We start from the raw sequence: 18011 nt of genomic DNA, 5'->3' as shown, positions 1-18011 counted from the left end.
ACCGCAACGACCTCATGGTCTTTAAGCTATTTCAATATTTTCGATACTTTTGCGGTGCATTAAATGCACCGCAAAAGTATCGATACAGGTATATTGGTACAGCCACAATTAGCCGGTCGTTTGTAACTGGTAATTTGTAACGTTCACTTCTAAATGTTTTACACTATATTTGCTACAACGTAAAAGCCATTATAAGATCCTCATGATATCAGAAAAGATTTGAAAGTAATTCTTTGAGGATAAATAATCAATCACTGTGTCTAAGTGTACGTTGACCAAACTCAACATCATCACACGATCTGAAGGACGTGCCTTAGGTTTGTATAATAAGCGACAGGTTCGAGTTCATAGTATTTATAGTCCCTATTGTATAACCATTGTTCCTATTTTTTGTCCTCAACAGTCAGTCAACTGAAATTTGTCCCATTAACGGTTTTATCTATTACGTGTGTTCCCAGTATCTCATATTGGCCTATACAATATGACAAGAATCACGTTTGAATCGCTTTGCAGAAATCGCTCCCTTGCCTAAGGCAATTGATTGCCTTAGGATGTGGGATGCCGCATCGCCTGTGCTATTTGTAGCAATCGGAGGTCCCGGTAGAGAGGAAGTCAGGTGAGCAGCTCACACTAAACGCTGTTGAAAGTGGAACGAGGCTTACATATTGCGGACGGTGATTAGGGATATGCCCACGTTGTTGAGCCATAGGTGTTACTGAAATTGGTGGGTAGATAACAGCTGATGCCAACACGGTGGGGTGAGCTTGAGCGAGCAGACGATGGACTGGAGTGCGGTGAGGGCCGACAGCATTAGGTGTTGTCAGTTTGTTCCCGACGGGTTGCTAGCACGCCCACAGCGAGATACGAAACGGCAAGCCGGGCACTCGTCCCTCTACTGAAGAAGCTAAATGTGTCGTCATGGGCATTCGGGTCGACTACGGCTGGTTGAATTTCAAAAAAGCCGCCAAATGGTAACTCCCTGCTTGGTATATTTACTTCAACAGAGACATCAAAAGCACATAAAGCCCTATTCCATATATCGTAACTATTTTGGGCGAATACGTCAGCGTCCTAAACGAGGATTTATGCCGTGGCCCAGCAATATCACCAGAGACAAACCTAAATTTTAAAAATGCCTCGAATACATTTGAGCTATGAGGCCCTAGGTCAGTCGTATCATGCTTACGTCGGTTCTCTACAACTCATATGAAAAAGTGGGTAAAACTACTAAGTACTCAAGGATAAACCGCCTGGGAAAGGGTGAACCGCGCAAGCTAGAAAAGGATATCAAGTTGAACGTCACAGACCGACAGGATGGGCTCAAGTGACGGTGTTCCTCTTTGTTTGTTGCCCTGCGATTTGCAGCAAAAGAAATGGAACCAAGAAGTCAAATTGACGTCAGCCAAAATAATTAAGCGGCATGATAACGAAACACATCGAACGTATTTATGGTCGATTTGATGGGTCCAACGGTGGGCTTTATAAAATTATGCTTGAGGTATGCTTTATCTCAGTTAATCCCATTGATGTAACTTTGAAAAACACTAATCCAATAAGAAAATAATAGTTCAGTTAACGCCTAATAACTAAATGAGGATACTTGGTCTTCAAATTATTGAGTCGTTTCATAATGGCCGCTCTTGCCTTTTTTCATTTTTTGGGTCTCTTAATTGCCACACCTTTGTTATATACAACTGAGAAGCTCCTTGTTCGTTATTCAGATTTTATCCAAGTCCAAAATTGAAGTCTGCGCAAAAGCTTTGTCGGAACATGTCGCAAAAATTATTCCGTTGAACGTTGCTCTTTGGACTATTAGGGTGGACTTGAAAATGTAACATCATTAAAAACAGCAAGGAAAATAATCTTTTTACACAAGTTCGTTGTGCGACGGAATCTGATGAAAAAGGCTAGTAGGAAATAAACAGGCGTATCATTACAATGAAAAAAAGGGTTTTTACTGTGTTTGTTTATATATAAAGGTCCTAATTACCTTAAAATAATTATTATATATGAGGTTGTTTAAAACATAATGGCGGTTTGTCGCCTAATAAAAGACGCAATGCTACACTCATATCGCTGCACACTCAGTTCGAAATCGATTTATTAATTGTTTCTCACTAGAAATGTAAATTTCTAGTGAGAAAATGTTTGTATTGGAATGATTCTGTGTTAAAAACACACTCAATACAAAAGAACTTTCCAGAGAAGGTTGACTTAGCATCGTCTATAGTGGCTTTACTGTTAGGTAACCTTGTTTATTCAATGTAACTGACCTATCTACAAATCCTTCTGCAGTTTTCTATACGTTGAGAACCTATTCTAAAAAGGCCTTCAGGTCTCACTGAACGCAAATCATTGTTCTTTTTTGGATGAACTTAACGCTACGCCTAGAAGCATCTCCTGGAACTATTAACATCCTTTCTCCGCTATATATTAACGTAGAAATCACTTAATTGTAATTCGTAGCAATTTTGTGTAGCAGTTTACTATTGTGACGATGCGTTGCTGGGCGACCTGTTGGAGAAAAATGAAACGCCGTGCTCCTTTATATTCTTTACTTATCTTCTGAGGCATTCAGGTTTCTAGCATTTAGGCAAAATCTATTAATAACTGAAGATAATCACATGGTCGCAGTTTACTTTCTCGGCAAATACACGTGTTGTTTGCCGGTCGTAGTCTTTCAAAAGTAGTACTTTCGGAGGTTCTTCTCGACCTCGAATGGCTGGCCGGGCCAGATGCAACCTGCAATTTCAAAATGCCATTATTATAATTAGCAAACCTCCTCATATTTGTCCTTTGAGGCATTGAGCCCATGCTACACACGGCATAAAGGTTTTGGACAGCTTCTTGACCTGGGCAGAAAACGATATATAATACAGATAGAGAATGTACTTCCTTTTAATGGAAAGAACTCTCTTTAAAACTTAATAAACAGTAAGCGAAAATTCGCTCATTATTTATTGAAACCAGAATGGGCTTATCGAACATAGGGAACCCTTTAAAGTAGCACGTGGGAGTAAGCAAACAGTGAAAAGGTAGAGGAAAAAAACTGTTACTGTTGCATGAACAACAATATATAGATTAACTGTCCTTTGATAATCTCAAGATAATAAATGATGGTTCATATTAGCGCGTTGGAAGCCAGATAACCCATTTAAACAAGTTGTGCAGTTTCAATTGATGCACCTAATTTAGAATAGAAATAGTTCAGACATCTCTGAAACTCGCTTTTCTAACTATATAATCATTAAGCAGTGATACGCATCTCTACATAAATATGTCCCTCATTTTTAATACAACTTCTATCTTTGAATAAAATGATCTCACATTCAGAATCGCACATGAGGCAGTGTACCTGTTTGAAATAATAAAATGTGTTTATTATGCATACGATAGGACGTCAGTATCTTAACTTGATAAAAGGACATTGGTCACTAATGCTATAATTACAAAATTCCTATCACATAACGATGTAATCAGAGCCTTATTCGTAGCGCTAAGCACTCTCTGATATGATAACACGTTTAATCAGAGATAAAAGGAGCATTAAAAACATGATGCCTTAATGAAGAACAGAGTGCATAAGGACCTGTAAGGAATCTTTATGAGGAGGTTTTCCCTCAAAGTCGACATAGGATAGCCGCTTCTTATTGGGTCGTCAGTGGCTTTTTCTGAAAGTCTGCTCACTGTTGTTAAAGCAAGATGTTATTGAAGGATAGGGCGGAACAGAGTCTTTTAGCCCATGGCCCCGGGGGAGGCTGTAGTAACACCCATTGGCCAAGTCAAGAAACTTGGAATGGTCGCATTACTCACTGAACAACCTAACTTGTCCCTGACATCGCAGCGGTGCCGTCTATGTGTCGCGATGCACTCAAAACAGCTGTTTCTGCGCCCATGTTCAGGACATCGTATAAACTGCACTTTTCATTCTGGCACTGCAAAAGTACGTCGTGCATCCTTTAGTATATTATTGTATATAAGGCACAGCTTATAGCCATGATGTTAGTTTGATGTCAGGTTCTTATACCCTTATTTGATGCACTGCGCAGTCGAGAAGGTGTTCCTTTGGCAAGTTGACCCTCGTACATTGAGCCGAAGACTGAATTTACAGGAATGAGTGGATTCGTTCTGATATGCTACAGGTTTTGTTATATAGATAGAGACGCATGAAGTAAATATTTTGTTCGTATGTATCTGAAATCATAGCGATTTGGCCCTGTAACTAAACCGTCACGTAAATCTCTTTTGATCATGGGAGCAGGGGTAGGTTGGGTTTGGTTGTTATTCTTAAAGATAACTACAAAGTGGAGCTTTTACAGCGCGCATTTCTACATAGAAGATAGTTCAGGCGGTTCAGGCGGTCTTCTACTTCAGTCACTTATTGTACACGTAATGATCCATACATTGAGTACTCGTTAGGTGTATGGACAGTCTGTTATTGTATATACCAGAAAATCTCATAGCACTGAACGGTAAATACCATGAAACACTTTGAGCCTTTTTTCGTAAAGCACCGATAATCGACTTATTTTACCGTATCTTACGTGTCATCCCTATCAAGCGCTCATTTTCAAGGTTTTCAATCGCTGTTGCATAGTAGACTACTTTACGGCTAGCAAATCGACCTTATATGACTAACTGTTTATATTACGACATCGCGTTGCAAGTTGAAAAGTCTAGAATAAATAGAATAGAAAGTACCTTTGGCTGTGCATCGTAGCCCATGAACTTCAGTGAAGACGCACTGTAAACACAACCTTGAAAAAACCAAAGTTTTGGACGAATACATTTTGCTATCAAATACTAGGATTTCGGCGTTGCGCTTTTTCTATTAACAGTTACGAGGTGATTCTTGCGTGATGCGGCTTCGAAAACTGCCTAAATTCTACAAACCATTACCAACAACTTATAGATGTGATGTAGACACGTGCTGGATCAAAGATCCGTATATTTAAACGCATTCGCGGCATTGGTCGCAAATTTGAGGTTTCACTTATTTGTCTTTATAAGACAAATGCAGCTCCTGAGGTACTTGTATACTGGGTCGCTGAAATTGCTGAAGCCACAACTCACTGGACATTCGGTGGAGACACACCCATCAAACGCGAGGATCTGACGGCGATGTGGTACAGGAGTCACAATATAGAAAAAACATGTAACTTGCAAAATGGCTATTTATTTCAGCGTTTCTCACACGCTCCTATGTTATGCGTATGTTTCGCCCTAGTTGCGTTATAAAACTTCTTTTTTTAGGAAAGACGATTTTTCATTAAATTGTGCGTTCATTCAGTGCTGCACTCGTTAAGCTTCTCTGTTTCTGTCAATTAAGAATATCATAACTCCGGGGATCATTTTACCATAAGGCAATACGCCAAAAAAAAAGTCAAAAAAAATTCTGGCGAATCTCTTGCTAGCCTCAATTGTATAATTTCTAGTGATGCGATAGATTCCTTTTGGCCTAAATGTTTTGCCTAGATATGTATACCAAAGAGTGAGTTTCTAACCTTTCTTCTATGATCTTCGTTCCTGTAGTTAGTTGAATATTAAAAAGTTTAAAGGTCCATTGGTTTAAGTTGAAATATGATATGCTGCCTATATAAGTACGTTCTATTTGCCACTTGCATACATTTCCAATGCAAGATGGAGGCAACGACATACTACTCCGTTTTGCAAAAAAACAAGCGCAGAAACACGTAAATTACCGTCACGAGCTGCCTTCAATCTTCAAAAGTCCTCACTAACACACTCACTTTTCGACAGCATAATCGTTTTCGAGAGTAACTATGTAAGGCAACGTATGCGGTAGGTACTCGGAATGAAGGTAAGAAACCTACCGCTGGTAGCGTCACACTTTTGTCTCAAATTACAACGTGAGCACCATTCTAATAAAAAGAATAATAGAGATAGTAATGAGAGATGATAGCAGAGAGTGTGAAGAGACTCAGGCCGTCTTGGCAAAGGCCTTTTCCTCGCTCAGAGATTGCGGCGTTCATAGCGCAGCAATAACTTCCGCTAACACAAAGTGCCATTGGGTGCCTTGCTAGCTACAATATACGGTCCCCCGCGTACTCTAGAAATAGAAAAAGATAGGGGGGATTGGTCTTTAGATCATTACCCACAGCGTACTCCCTTTTGGCTTCCACCCTGCTTATTCCTTCAAGCGCAAGCTCACATAGTAGCTAGTGCCTACCATTTACCACCGAGACACTGTTCGTCTACTTCGACGTATACTGTCTAGAGTATAATACAGATAATATACGTACGTATGAGAAAAAATAGAATGAGACTTCGTTTTCCAAACACACCACCATTATTGCAATTTGCTATTCAGTCCAGGCGCTACCCGATTTCCTGCACCTTCGCATAAAGTATCTTAATGGGTTTTACTCTTATGGAAAGAGAGGAATTGTGGGTTGAAAAATTAAGCAGTCAAGCTATGAAAGCTTATCATTTGACTACTAGCAAAAGCCTTAGAAAAGCCTGCCACGTTGGCTTGAATAAATTGGCTCTAATTTTCTCTGCATAATTGTGGCTAAAACATTTTCACGTTTTAAATAGGTACCACTTGATATATTTGAAGTGCAATATTGGTAACGCAACTGGGTCCTTTATTCCGAAGGCCTACTACAAAACATCTTCAACATGATATACGCTTCTTGCTAACCTATCGTGCCTGGACCACTGACCTTACAGGATACCTGTAACTTTTTTTTAAATCATGTTGTTCGTACTTCGATTGGTTCTGCGCAAGTCGAGAATGCTGCTGCAATTACTACTTTAAGTCTAGCCTAAGACTACAAGCTACTGGCACAATTAAATATAAATTAAGACGAAAAGCGGCGAATTACCTCGGAATATGCGCCTATTATCTCTAGAATTAGCAATTTTCACTATTAAATTATTACTCCTCATACATTCTTCTTAAATTAATTAAAGAAAGAATAGTTTATAAACCCTATAAATAACAAAGGCGAAATTACCGCAAGCTGATCTTTGACTTTCTGCACGACAGCATTGAAAACTCTGGATTACGTGAGTATTCTATTGATATATGTAAAAGAAAAAATAGGGGCTAGAGAGAAACCGCTCACTGGGAAGCACGGAGCCAGCGTGCTGCTACGTGTGTGGAACTTGTTACCATTACAGTTACAAAAACGTAACAGAATTTTTGCACAACAGTCCAGCTCAAATGTATAGATATAAAAACGCATTATTTCAAAACAGTAAATTCACAGTAGAAAAGTATAATGAAAGAAATGTGTATCTATGGAACCAACCTGTGAGCAATTTATAATAAGAGCAACCTAAGTGAGACCTGAATTTAGAAGGCAATCGTTTTTCTCCTAGTATTTATATATGTGTTTTCTATGGATGCATCGATATGACCCAATCACATAGAGTGTACAGTACAGTTTTCTGTGTTGTGTGTTTGTGCTCGAATTGGCCTAGTTGCATGGCCTTAAAAGGAAAAGCTGCTAGCGCGATAGAATATGAAATGAACTTTCCCAACAGGCCCTCCAAAGTTACAGATGAATTAAACTTTTGATAGATATCTATAGTCGCTGCAACGCAGAGAACACGCGTTTTGCATCGCTCGCCTTTCGCCTCTCCATCTTTCCTCTTCTAGTACATTCATTTCTTCAAAACGAACCATTAAATTTTCAAATGAAGAAAAATCAACAAACACTTGGCTCGAGAAGTTCTCTATAGTGATGACGAAACGTTGTCACACTCTAATACTATAACAAAAAAATACCCTATCTGCATAGACAACTTCAATGCCATGTATTATATTTATGCCCTTATGAAGGCGCTTTGACGGTAGGCCAGTGAGTTAAAGTAAATCTAAAAATATATAGGCTTGACGCCTTATGGCAAGTAATAGCAGCAGCAGCAGCTGCATTCAGCCTCCCAACTTACTCGTCGATCGTAGACGTTACGCCGTATATATTCACAGCAGCGAAAACGGATATGATGGATTGGACCAATGATTCAACGAGCGCCTTATTTGGTTTTCTGTATTTTTTCTTGAAGTGGATTTATTTCGTTACTGCATAAGATTGTGAAAAATTGTGCAACCCTTCCTCCTGCCGCAAATATTTAAAATTATTATCGTTTCCTTCAATGCACTGCTGACACTATTAATTCACAAACTTGAACGTATATTTCGTGTGGTGTTGTAGCGTATTCTTGCTGAATTGTAATTTTTAAGTCCTCCAGTGATGTCGGTTCTCTGATGCAGAATTTAAACCTTGCCTTAAAATGCCTTAAGTATTCCCATAAAAGGGTCAAGCGACGTGAAATCTAATAAATGAAGAGAGTATTTCATAGATTACTCTGCTCATTCCCTAAATTTAAGACATTTTCGTTCAACCCATCTTTTTGGAATATGCCCTTTTTGGAATATATCAGAATATGCCCTTAGAATGTGTAACTGCTCCGTTTTGTTAAGGACAAAATTCGCCATTCTCATGAAAGTCCTCGCGAATGCGTGGTGGAACAGATTCTCGAAGGAAATTCGGGTAATTGTATCACTGTATTTAAAAAAAAAAAAGCCCAATTTATTCTTTGTTTGAAATGCTGCACCACACTGTAACTTTCGAATATTTACATGTTGTTCCTGTATATCATGTAAATGTACAGTTTTGCTATAGTATGTCGATTAAGTTTGAGATCTACCTTGCTCCAAACAGTTTTCCTCAAAGACTGTGCGTCCTGTTAATAATTTCATTTGTAAAGTTGTTTTTTCCGGTACGGAACATTTTCATATATAGAATGTATCAATGTTGGGATGTAACTTTTCTATCTATAACGTTTGCGATGAACACTTGATTTTAAACATTTTGAAACATTTATTATTTCCAATCGTTCATACTCTGACAAGAAGAAACAGCTATAAAGTTATGACCCTTTAAACAGTATTTACATTTTTTTAAGACTATATATTTTTGTAAAATGACATAAACGTGCGGTACATGCAGCCGCACCTGTTCTTTTCCAGTTTTTTTTTAAGTCTATAAGAAGTACTGGTGTTATTGGATTTATTGCATTCGATCTCTGCAACAGGCATGTAACAACAAGGTGATTTCTTCGAACACTCGCGATGTGTAGGAATGTAAGAATCGACGATATCCCAACTTCTGTTTGAAGCTTCGATGGTAATCTGCTCATTCATACGGGCTGCGCTTCAGCCCTCCCGTACGACGGACACGCACGCAATTAGTTTTGTAGAGCTTGATAGATTTTTCACTAAGCTTTGGTTGCTTTAGAATGAATATTACTGCATCGTGAAAGCGGGTAAATGAAGAACATCCTATGGAAACGTATCAGCACTAGCTCATTCTACGAATATGAGCACTTGCGTTCAAAATGCTACCGAATCTGATATATATCACTGTACCCGCTTGTGGATCTTATCAACTAGCGTGCTGTTGTCTAACTCTATCCGGTTTCAAAGGACTAAAAAAATATTCATTGATTAGCTTTTTTTGCAGTCGTATAAATAGTATATGTTTATGTTAATTACGTACATCCACTAACAACTAGTAGACTCACTAATTATTGTTACATTACTATTTGTTGTTGCTGACGGCCTTATCTGCGGAGTGTGGACAAAAACGAAAGAACAGAAGCTTAGGCAGTATCGCGCTCTCCAAACTGCGCAAGAGATGTGTTTCAGGAAACGAAGCCTACGTGCTTGCGGCCTGAACGAAGGCTGACAGAAGCAGCTCCGCTGAACCTACTGGCTCTCTCCAATCTTAGACGATAAGCGTAAATTGTACAGGCAAGGTTGGATGCCAATAATACCGTGGCCAGCTAAAAAAATGCTTAATTAAACGATGACTTTGCGCTGTTTATACAAAGCGAATCGTTAGATGTGTTCCCACGCAGAAAAGAAAGTGAATATTGGATAACGAGGTAACCACCAACCTCTTTTAGCGTGATTACTCTCCTATTAGTACAGTTACAGTGTGCATTTCTGCCGTTTCCGTTGACTACGCCACATGATAGATATGTCTCTCCTTATTACTTGCAAAGTACCTGTCTATAATGCGATGGGTCATATCAAAAGATAATGCATATATGTAGTCTCGAAGATGAATTTGTCCAATAATGCAGATGGTGCGAAGGTATAGCGATTTTTCTCCAAGAAAAAAAGTCTGTACCGTTTGTGTAAACGTCAGTCGGAAGAAAATGCTGGTACATCCACAATTCTAACAATATTTTCACTTTAGCTAAAACCGTACTTTTTACGTAATTTTTTCAAAATGAGCTTGCTCTAAAGAGGGCAGACTCATTTCGCTACATCTCGTTCGTATAGACGAAAACGTTGGAAAAAGGTATAGTAACATGGGATGTGTTGAATATTATATCCTTTTCTGGTAGACAAAAAGCGAACTCAAAGACGCTGTAAGGTCAAGGAGTAGAGTTCCGGCAATTAGAGCTTCTGCCGAAGGCAATAATTTTTGCTACGGTTTTAAAGAGTAAAATATTAGCTTGTTCGAAAGATGATCCTTCACCTACACGCGCATCATAGAATAGGACGTTTAGAGGCAAAGATATTATTCTAAGAGCCAACACTCGGTGATTAAGTTTGTTTCTTAAAAATAAAACTGCGTGGCGGAATGCATTGCGGATGGGTGAAGACATTAGTTATGGAGGTACCTCACGTAGAAACACAAAGTATACTCTAGAGACCATTTGCACAGTTGTCACTAGCAGAGAACCCAAAAACATGGATTGGTATATTCAACTTAGCAGAGAAGGATCAAAGCAGAGAACGGCGTCGAACAATAGAGACAGCATCTTTGGTGGCACTGCTCTGTTCTATAACTTGATTATCACACCCGCGGTGTATATCAAGGATATTTGTCATTATTAGTTATTGCCCAGGAAGCACAGGCCGATGCTAGCTTGAGTCCTGGAAGGTTTTCGTGGATGTGTGACACGGACTGACAACACAACAAGTATGGTTACTCTATGTCAATCCGCGACCTCATTGGCATGTTTTAATCACGGCCCGGATCGAAGAAAATAGAAACGAGCAATGCCTTCAGCCTTTATATATGTTAGATTTGAAGACACGCAATGTCGACTGTTGTCATGCCCTATAGAGGGAGATAAATGCTGAATCAATGTTCCTCACATAAAAGGTAATTTTAACGATATTACGCATGGTAGACAAATACACGACTGTTGAGAAACTCCCAAAGCGTTAGCTTTTATCTGTGAGCAATCACCGAACTTACTTTAGTTTATTCTGTATGGTTGAAATGTATTCTGGCCGCTAAATAGTTCAGGATAAGATTTGTTCAAACGAAATATCGTGTCATTTTGATCGAGATGAAAAGCTATTAGCGCTTCCACAAAGCTTGTGAGTGAAGTTTCTGGAAAATATCTGTAAGCGGTTTAGGTTCAATTAACAGAATCTCAAAGGAAACATCAGTTACACTGAATATACGCGTCCTAGGGAAATGCTACCGATACATGCTAGCTCAAATCATCTTTTCATTTACATGCAGGTAGTCAACTAGCCGCATAAAATTCTTCCACTTCGGACGAAATTCGTCGTATAATATAAAAAATTGTTTTTTTTAGAAATAGAGTGTGTCTGAGTGCACCATATATCCTTCGACGCTTCGTTCTCTAAACAGCTTAGGATTCCCAACGCCGATGCATCCGCAATGCACAATCATGCTACGGACACGTTTCAAACATCTCATTACGATAGATAATAGCGTAAAAACAAAGTGCCTGACAAAGCGAAGATTGACTGTGACATCATTTGGTAGCCGAAAGTTTTTAGGAGTGTTATATATTATGTTGTTTCACGACGGCTAGGAAACATAGACATTTTCAGCCATGCGCTTTTGTATCCATATGATTTATAGCAAAAAAGGCGTAGTGGCGCTTTCTAATCTCTCTACAGCAATGAGTTCGATTGGAAAGGCTTATTTGATTGAACATTTCGTCGCACGCTATGTATTTTCCTAGTTGGCACTTGGTCGCAGGTATTATGCAAGCTCGACAAAACCACTCTGTTGACCACCAGAGAGCTACGAAAAGGAAAACAAAGACCTGCTTAAATATTCTCGCCTTCTTGTCGCGCCAGAACGAGCGTCGACTATTGAAGCTGTTGTCGATCCTTGTGAATGGGTACAACAATCTTTTTCATCCCTTTGTTTCGACCTTTGCCGACTCGACTTTCATAGAAGTATCGTTCGTTCATTGCACTTTCGGTTCAACAGTGTTTTCGTTTGCGCTCTCGGTTCTCTTCAGTGAGCTTTCTATTCGTGTCATCTCCAGGATAAATCCCTAGGGAAATTACTGTTGCATGTGCTGGTACATCGCCTTTCTTTTTGGCTCGCTGACAGGATAAAGAGCAAGAAAGGAAACGTGTGAAACTTTAAACTAAAAGGTGGCGAATCGCACATTTATAGGCAGATTATAAATCAATTGTAGTAATGAATGCAGCAGTACATATGAGCAGAAGATATAACTGCGTTTTGCGCAATAGATGTTTAAATGTAACGTAAAAAGAGCTCAAAGTAAGTCCTATGAAATGATACTCCCTCGCAGACGATGTACGTCACCTATTATTCGATCAAAAAATTGGTCCCATTAAATCAAGTAAGAAAATCCAATGCACGGCATAAAACCAGTTGAAAGGCCAAGTGACAGTACATAGCTCGAAGGTTAGGGCGATGTCGACAAGAATGAAATATGTTGAACTCCAAACGAGAAATTTTTATACCAAGCGGAATGGAAGCACGGTCAATTATAGGGAAAAGAACCGATCGAAAATAGCTAATGCATCATACTTCACCTTTCGGTTTCTGATAATTGTGTTAAATGATGATCGTTCCTTTAGAAGTGTGTCATTTATGTTCCTACCATTATTATTATTGCCCCTCACGGTACGGTAGCTACTATAATTGTGAATGCATAAAACAATTTTTGAGAAATTTAAGGTATTAATAATACTACATAGACGTAGAATAATACAGCTGTAGATATCCTTACTGCTGAAAATTCATCTGACTCCAAAACCTGTGCCTCAAGTGGTGTTATCCAAATTGTCCTTTTTGCTATGTTGTGCTGGTTACTAACTATGGAACTTGCTTAGGGCAAAATAATTGACACATCATATCAACGACCATTTGAAAACGTGTAACTGCATACGTGATAATGGATCATTGAAAATTGTGGATTCAAACGGTTTGTAAATTTGACAATACATATTCTATGGCAATACTTTGAGCCTAATGGACAGTATACCATTTAAAAATATTTAATATATGCGATCAAGTCTATACAAGTAAAGTTTCCTTTGGTAGTGATAAGGTCATTTTTACGTGTCCTAATTACCTGAATATAGGCAACTTACTTTCGTATATTTTTCATTTTCGGCGCCCCGCAACATTGTGCTTAGAACGCTGGCGTACGATACGGGCGAGCTATCGCTACGCCTTCTCCAAAGCCTATGTATTGGGCCATATCGGGCTCAAGACCAACTGGGCTTGCTCAATCAAACTGTTCCATCATCCGCTGACCTAACTGATGCTTCCGTGGCTCCTGAGTACACGCAGCTCGCTAGATATATAGACTGATGCATATTTACAATATCTCTATTGTTGTAGCACATCTAGATATATATGCTACAATAGTTGAAATGTAGATACGTACAGTATATATCGATAAGAAGAATTATTTAGACGATACTAGCTGCACTCATCGTATTTATGCTATAACGATGTGTTTTCACTTACCAATACACGATTAGACATAAGCGCGCATTTTTGAAACACTGCTGGAACCTTGATTTATGCTAATGGACTTTAACATGCACCGGTGCCCCTACACGAAGTAGGTACAAAACAGTGATAAAGAATAACAGAATTATAAGTGTAGGCCACAAAATTCTTGAACTTTCTGGCTTTATTCCGAGAGTATAACAATTGTAGGTGCATGAATATAAAATGCAGTAAACTGTATAATTTATTTGGATAAACCGCGGAAGGTGGCACAAGCGTTGCGGCCATGAACTACCCCGGAGGAGCAAGCAAGCAGTCGCTACACCAAGTTCTATATCCAACTTCCTGGATAAAGTTTAGACCGGGGAAAATCTCACAAATCTAGGAAGTACCGCGCGCTTTATTGTTCCAAACAAAAGTAAGATGACATCAACTCTTGCCAGGGCCGTTGCTAGTGCCGTTGAAACGGTCAACCGTGCCGGGCGAATCCTTAAAGTGGTTCAGCGTTCAGGCTCACTAGGCATCATTGATAAGGCTATTGGTGATTTTCAAACAGAAGCTGACAGAAATGCTCAAGTGTGTATTGTTGAATCTCTCAGCATGAAATTTCCCAAAATGAAGATCATCGCAGAAGAGGGTCATCTGGAAGGTCTCCCGCTAAGAGAGGATTGGATTGTAGAAGCAATGAGTAAAGATGTTCTTAAGGAAACTATGCCGTCATCACTTGCTGACGTGCAAGAGGAAGATATCGTTTGCTGGGTTGATCCGTTGGACGGGACCAGGGACTACGCACAGGGCGCTATTGATCATGTCACTGTTTTAGTTGGGTTCGCCGTTCGAGGTCGCGCGGTAGCTGGAGTAATTCATCAGCCATTTTACGGTTATAACGCTGAAAAGGATTTCATACGATCGGGTCGTACCGCCTGGGGTATCGTAGGCGTCGGAGTTCGTGGACTGCGTCCAAGGATTCCCAATTCCGGGTTTATAGTGGCGACATCTCGTGTGCGTTCCCAGCCAGCAATCGACGCCTGTATTAAGTCTATGCGACCTACAAAAGTGATCAGGGTTGCCGGAGCTGGGTACAAGATGTTACTCGTTCTTGAAGGGGTAGCACACACATATTTGTTCCCATCGGCGGGGCTCAAAAAATGGGACATATGCGCGCCAGAAGCGCTGTTAGTAGCAGCGGGAGGTGCTGTAGCTGATATTCATGGCAACGCAATACAGTATCACGCACAAGCGGACTACCCTATCTGGTGCGGAGTTCTGGCTGCTAGAAGAAAAAATGACCTGCAGGGATATCTTAAAATGATTCCAAAGGACGTCAGAAAACGAATGTTAATAAACCAAGAAAATACGATGGACGAGCTGTAAGTAGTTTGAAATCTTTTATTTAGTTCGAAGATTTCTACTACTACAGTAACGTACACACGAGAAGTGATTTTTAGTAAGGATGAAATCACGCCTATTGTCAGAGAACGATCCGGACATTTCGTTGTGTTGCTGAAGAACTTGAGATACTCTGGTCTCATTTGCATCATCTTGCATCTCATCGTGCTGTTTTCCCTGAATGATTTTTCTCCTAAACGGAGTTTTTACAATGGTCAATGTCTGACAGGTCGAAACCTCGACGACAGGGCAGGCCTACGTCGTATTTGGTAACAGTTGTGTAATTTGTATATATTTACAAGTGTAAAGAGAACTGGTTTTTTATTATAAAAAAGTGCAGGACCATTGTCAAACGCCGCTGTTAATATAATTACAACAAAAATTTTTGCATTGTTTTTACTCGACGCTGAGTATCTTCATTGCATAAATTTTGCAACTGCGACGACTAAATAAGAGCCACGAAATTGTTTTTAATTCAGCCTAATGCCTCCCAGACGTATTTTTTTGTTTTTTTTTGTTTTTCTTTTTTAGTTGATCGGATTCGGTGTCAGATTTGAAAACGGTAATAATTGAACGCACAGCTTCCTCGCTGCTTCGTCTTGTTACTCATTTACATACGGACGAATCTGTGTCCGAGGCTTCATCCTATCCAGCGGCGTGTACGCGTTCTTCATACCGTTTGTACACAAGAGGCGAGGCTCAATTTTTTTGAGCTGCATTCATTGACAGCCTGATATTGGGGATGGGAAATGCAAGCTCGCGAAATGTACAAGCTTAAAATTTTGGAAAATTGTGAGTTCAGGCGATCCCTAAACCACTCTAGTTAGGATAGAGAGACCTGAACATCACGTAGCGAGTGATATCGAATGGTTCAAATTCAAAGTCGAATTGATTTCATTAGCTGACTATCCAGTTAAAACCCATCACTACCCATTATGAAGCAGGAAAAAGTGCGCAAAACGTTGGTTTGATACACCGACTGAAGACGCGAGTATCGGTTCCTTTGACATAACATCCATACTACAAATACCAAAAAAAAACAATATTCGATTCCCAATAAAAATGGTTTTAAGGGTTAACGTTTACTTATATGGTTCTTTTTGTATACGCCCGACTCATATCAATAATACAAGATCTTGGAAATTCTATATATAAAGTAGGGCGTATCAGGCAAAAGCTGGTACCTACATTTCTTACAAGTGTCTGACTGTTCTTCTACTTCTCGAAGTAGAGTGGGATTCGAAGAACCGCGTCAATCAGATACGCTGTCCCCATTTAGTATCCAAACTACTAGACTCATCTTCCGGTTTGCAAATTTCTTTGTGGGATGTATTTGCAAACGAGATCTTAACGATCGTCTTCTTATTGTAGAGAAATTCTCATTTCAATTTGGAGACATCGTTGGCTTGATCTCACGTTTAGTATACATTCGAACCATCGTTGGATTGTGGCGTTTTAGTATAGGATGGCAAAGCAAACCTCCCTGTCAATTACCCAAGCCTCCCTTTTGTACTTTTCTTCTATCGGCACCGCAAACTAGACCTAAAGGACTCCTCGATGGAGTTCTTAGTGAGACAAGACGTACTCGGGTTACTAAAGGGGTTTCATGGGACCATCCATAACGATGTAATCGTTGCCACTCCCCAGCCGACGAGTTCCCTATCAGATCAGATCGAGTGCCAAGTCCCAACGTCAGATCCCCGTCACTGTTCCGTCAACGGCCAGGAATTTTGTCTGATCACTTAGACCCGTTATCTTACCCAAGATCTGCGCCCTCTTAGGCCATCGTGTTTTTCACCGATCCATCGGAGTCCGTTCTTTTAGTGATCACGACGAAGAATCAGACCTGTTCTGTGTCTGAGTTTGAGCTTTTGCGGGTATCGAAGTTCCTAATGCGACTGATACGCAAACCAGCGGTAACAGAAGAAAGCGTGATGGTGTGTCGCACTAATCACGCGTTCGCCACTCAAATTTAGAACGATCAATTAAAGTATATTTACGGAAAAGCCCGAGTCGGCTGCCCATCAAAAAATGTTTGGTTCAAACTAAACACGAATTATGTTGCGGGTTCTTGACCGCACTCATTTCGATAGATGGTGTTAAACACTTCTAGATTGTAACATCCACAGTGTTCAACGTCATAGAGAACAGAAGTTCATGAAGTCTGTGTTCTACATCCGGTATCGCCGTTAGGTGTTCCATCAGGCGGGTGGCTCTCAGCACAGAACGACGTGTGTTAATATTCGGGTTCGAACCTAAACCGGTCAATATAAGAGTTTTCGTGTCTGTTTCTTATTCTTCGTATAACGAACGATCGACTTAATTGCTTTTACCTGGCCCTTTTCTTGGTCTGCGGTTGTAATTGTCCTCTTAGCTGCCCCTCCCTCCAAAACCATTGGTGACCACCAGAGCAGAATGCCCAGGCAGCTTAAGCTCAATCGTCTTATTACCCACTCTGCTGGTTCAAAACTGCGAAGATAGGCGGACTAGTCAGAGGGTTAACGTCAGAAGAAACGGAAACAGTGAGTACGGTACTGATGATTATAATTAAATCACAGTCGCAAGAAGCATTTTATATACGTTCCAGTATATCTCCAAGTGGGGCAGTAACAACCCCACAATGACTTGCGAATTATCGGCGTAAATGGTCAGGTGGGGTTGGATTGGCTCAGCAACTTCTCTCCAGAACCTTGCAAAAGTACACCCACCCTAGTTACGCGACTACGTAGTATGTGGTAAAAGTAAGCTTCTTGTTTACATTGTAAAGTTAGCCAAGGTGGGCTTATATTGTGTACGTGTTAAACAAAAATCTGACAAATTTAAATGTGTGGATCGATCAAGCCAAAAAGATAGCCATTTTGGAAATGC

General features: G+C 40.0%; 1 protein-coding gene across 1 annotated transcript; it reads left to right on the top strand.

The window, feature by feature from the left end:
• Positions 1-13739: 13739 nt before the first annotated feature.
• Positions 13740-16304, top strand: LOC111265540 (3'(2'),5'-bisphosphate nucleotidase 1). Its single transcript, XM_022842310.2, has 2 exons — positions 13740-15124; positions 15675-16304. The coding sequence occupies exons 1-2, from the start codon at positions 14178-14180 to the stop codon at positions 15676-15678; spliced, it is 951 nt and encodes a 316-aa protein (XP_022698045.1). The 5' UTR covers positions 13740-14177; the 3' UTR covers positions 15679-16304.
• The last annotated feature ends 1707 nt before the right edge of the window (positions 16305-18011 follow it).

This window comes from Varroa jacobsoni, unplaced genomic scaffold (genome assembly GCF_002532875.2).
Source record: "Varroa jacobsoni isolate VJ856 unplaced genomic scaffold, vjacob_1.0 scaffold_983, whole genome shotgun sequence".
Lineage (NCBI taxonomy): Eukaryota > Metazoa > Arthropoda > Arachnida > Mesostigmata > Varroidae > Varroa > Varroa jacobsoni.
This window is presented reverse-complemented; position numbering and strand designations above follow the sequence as displayed.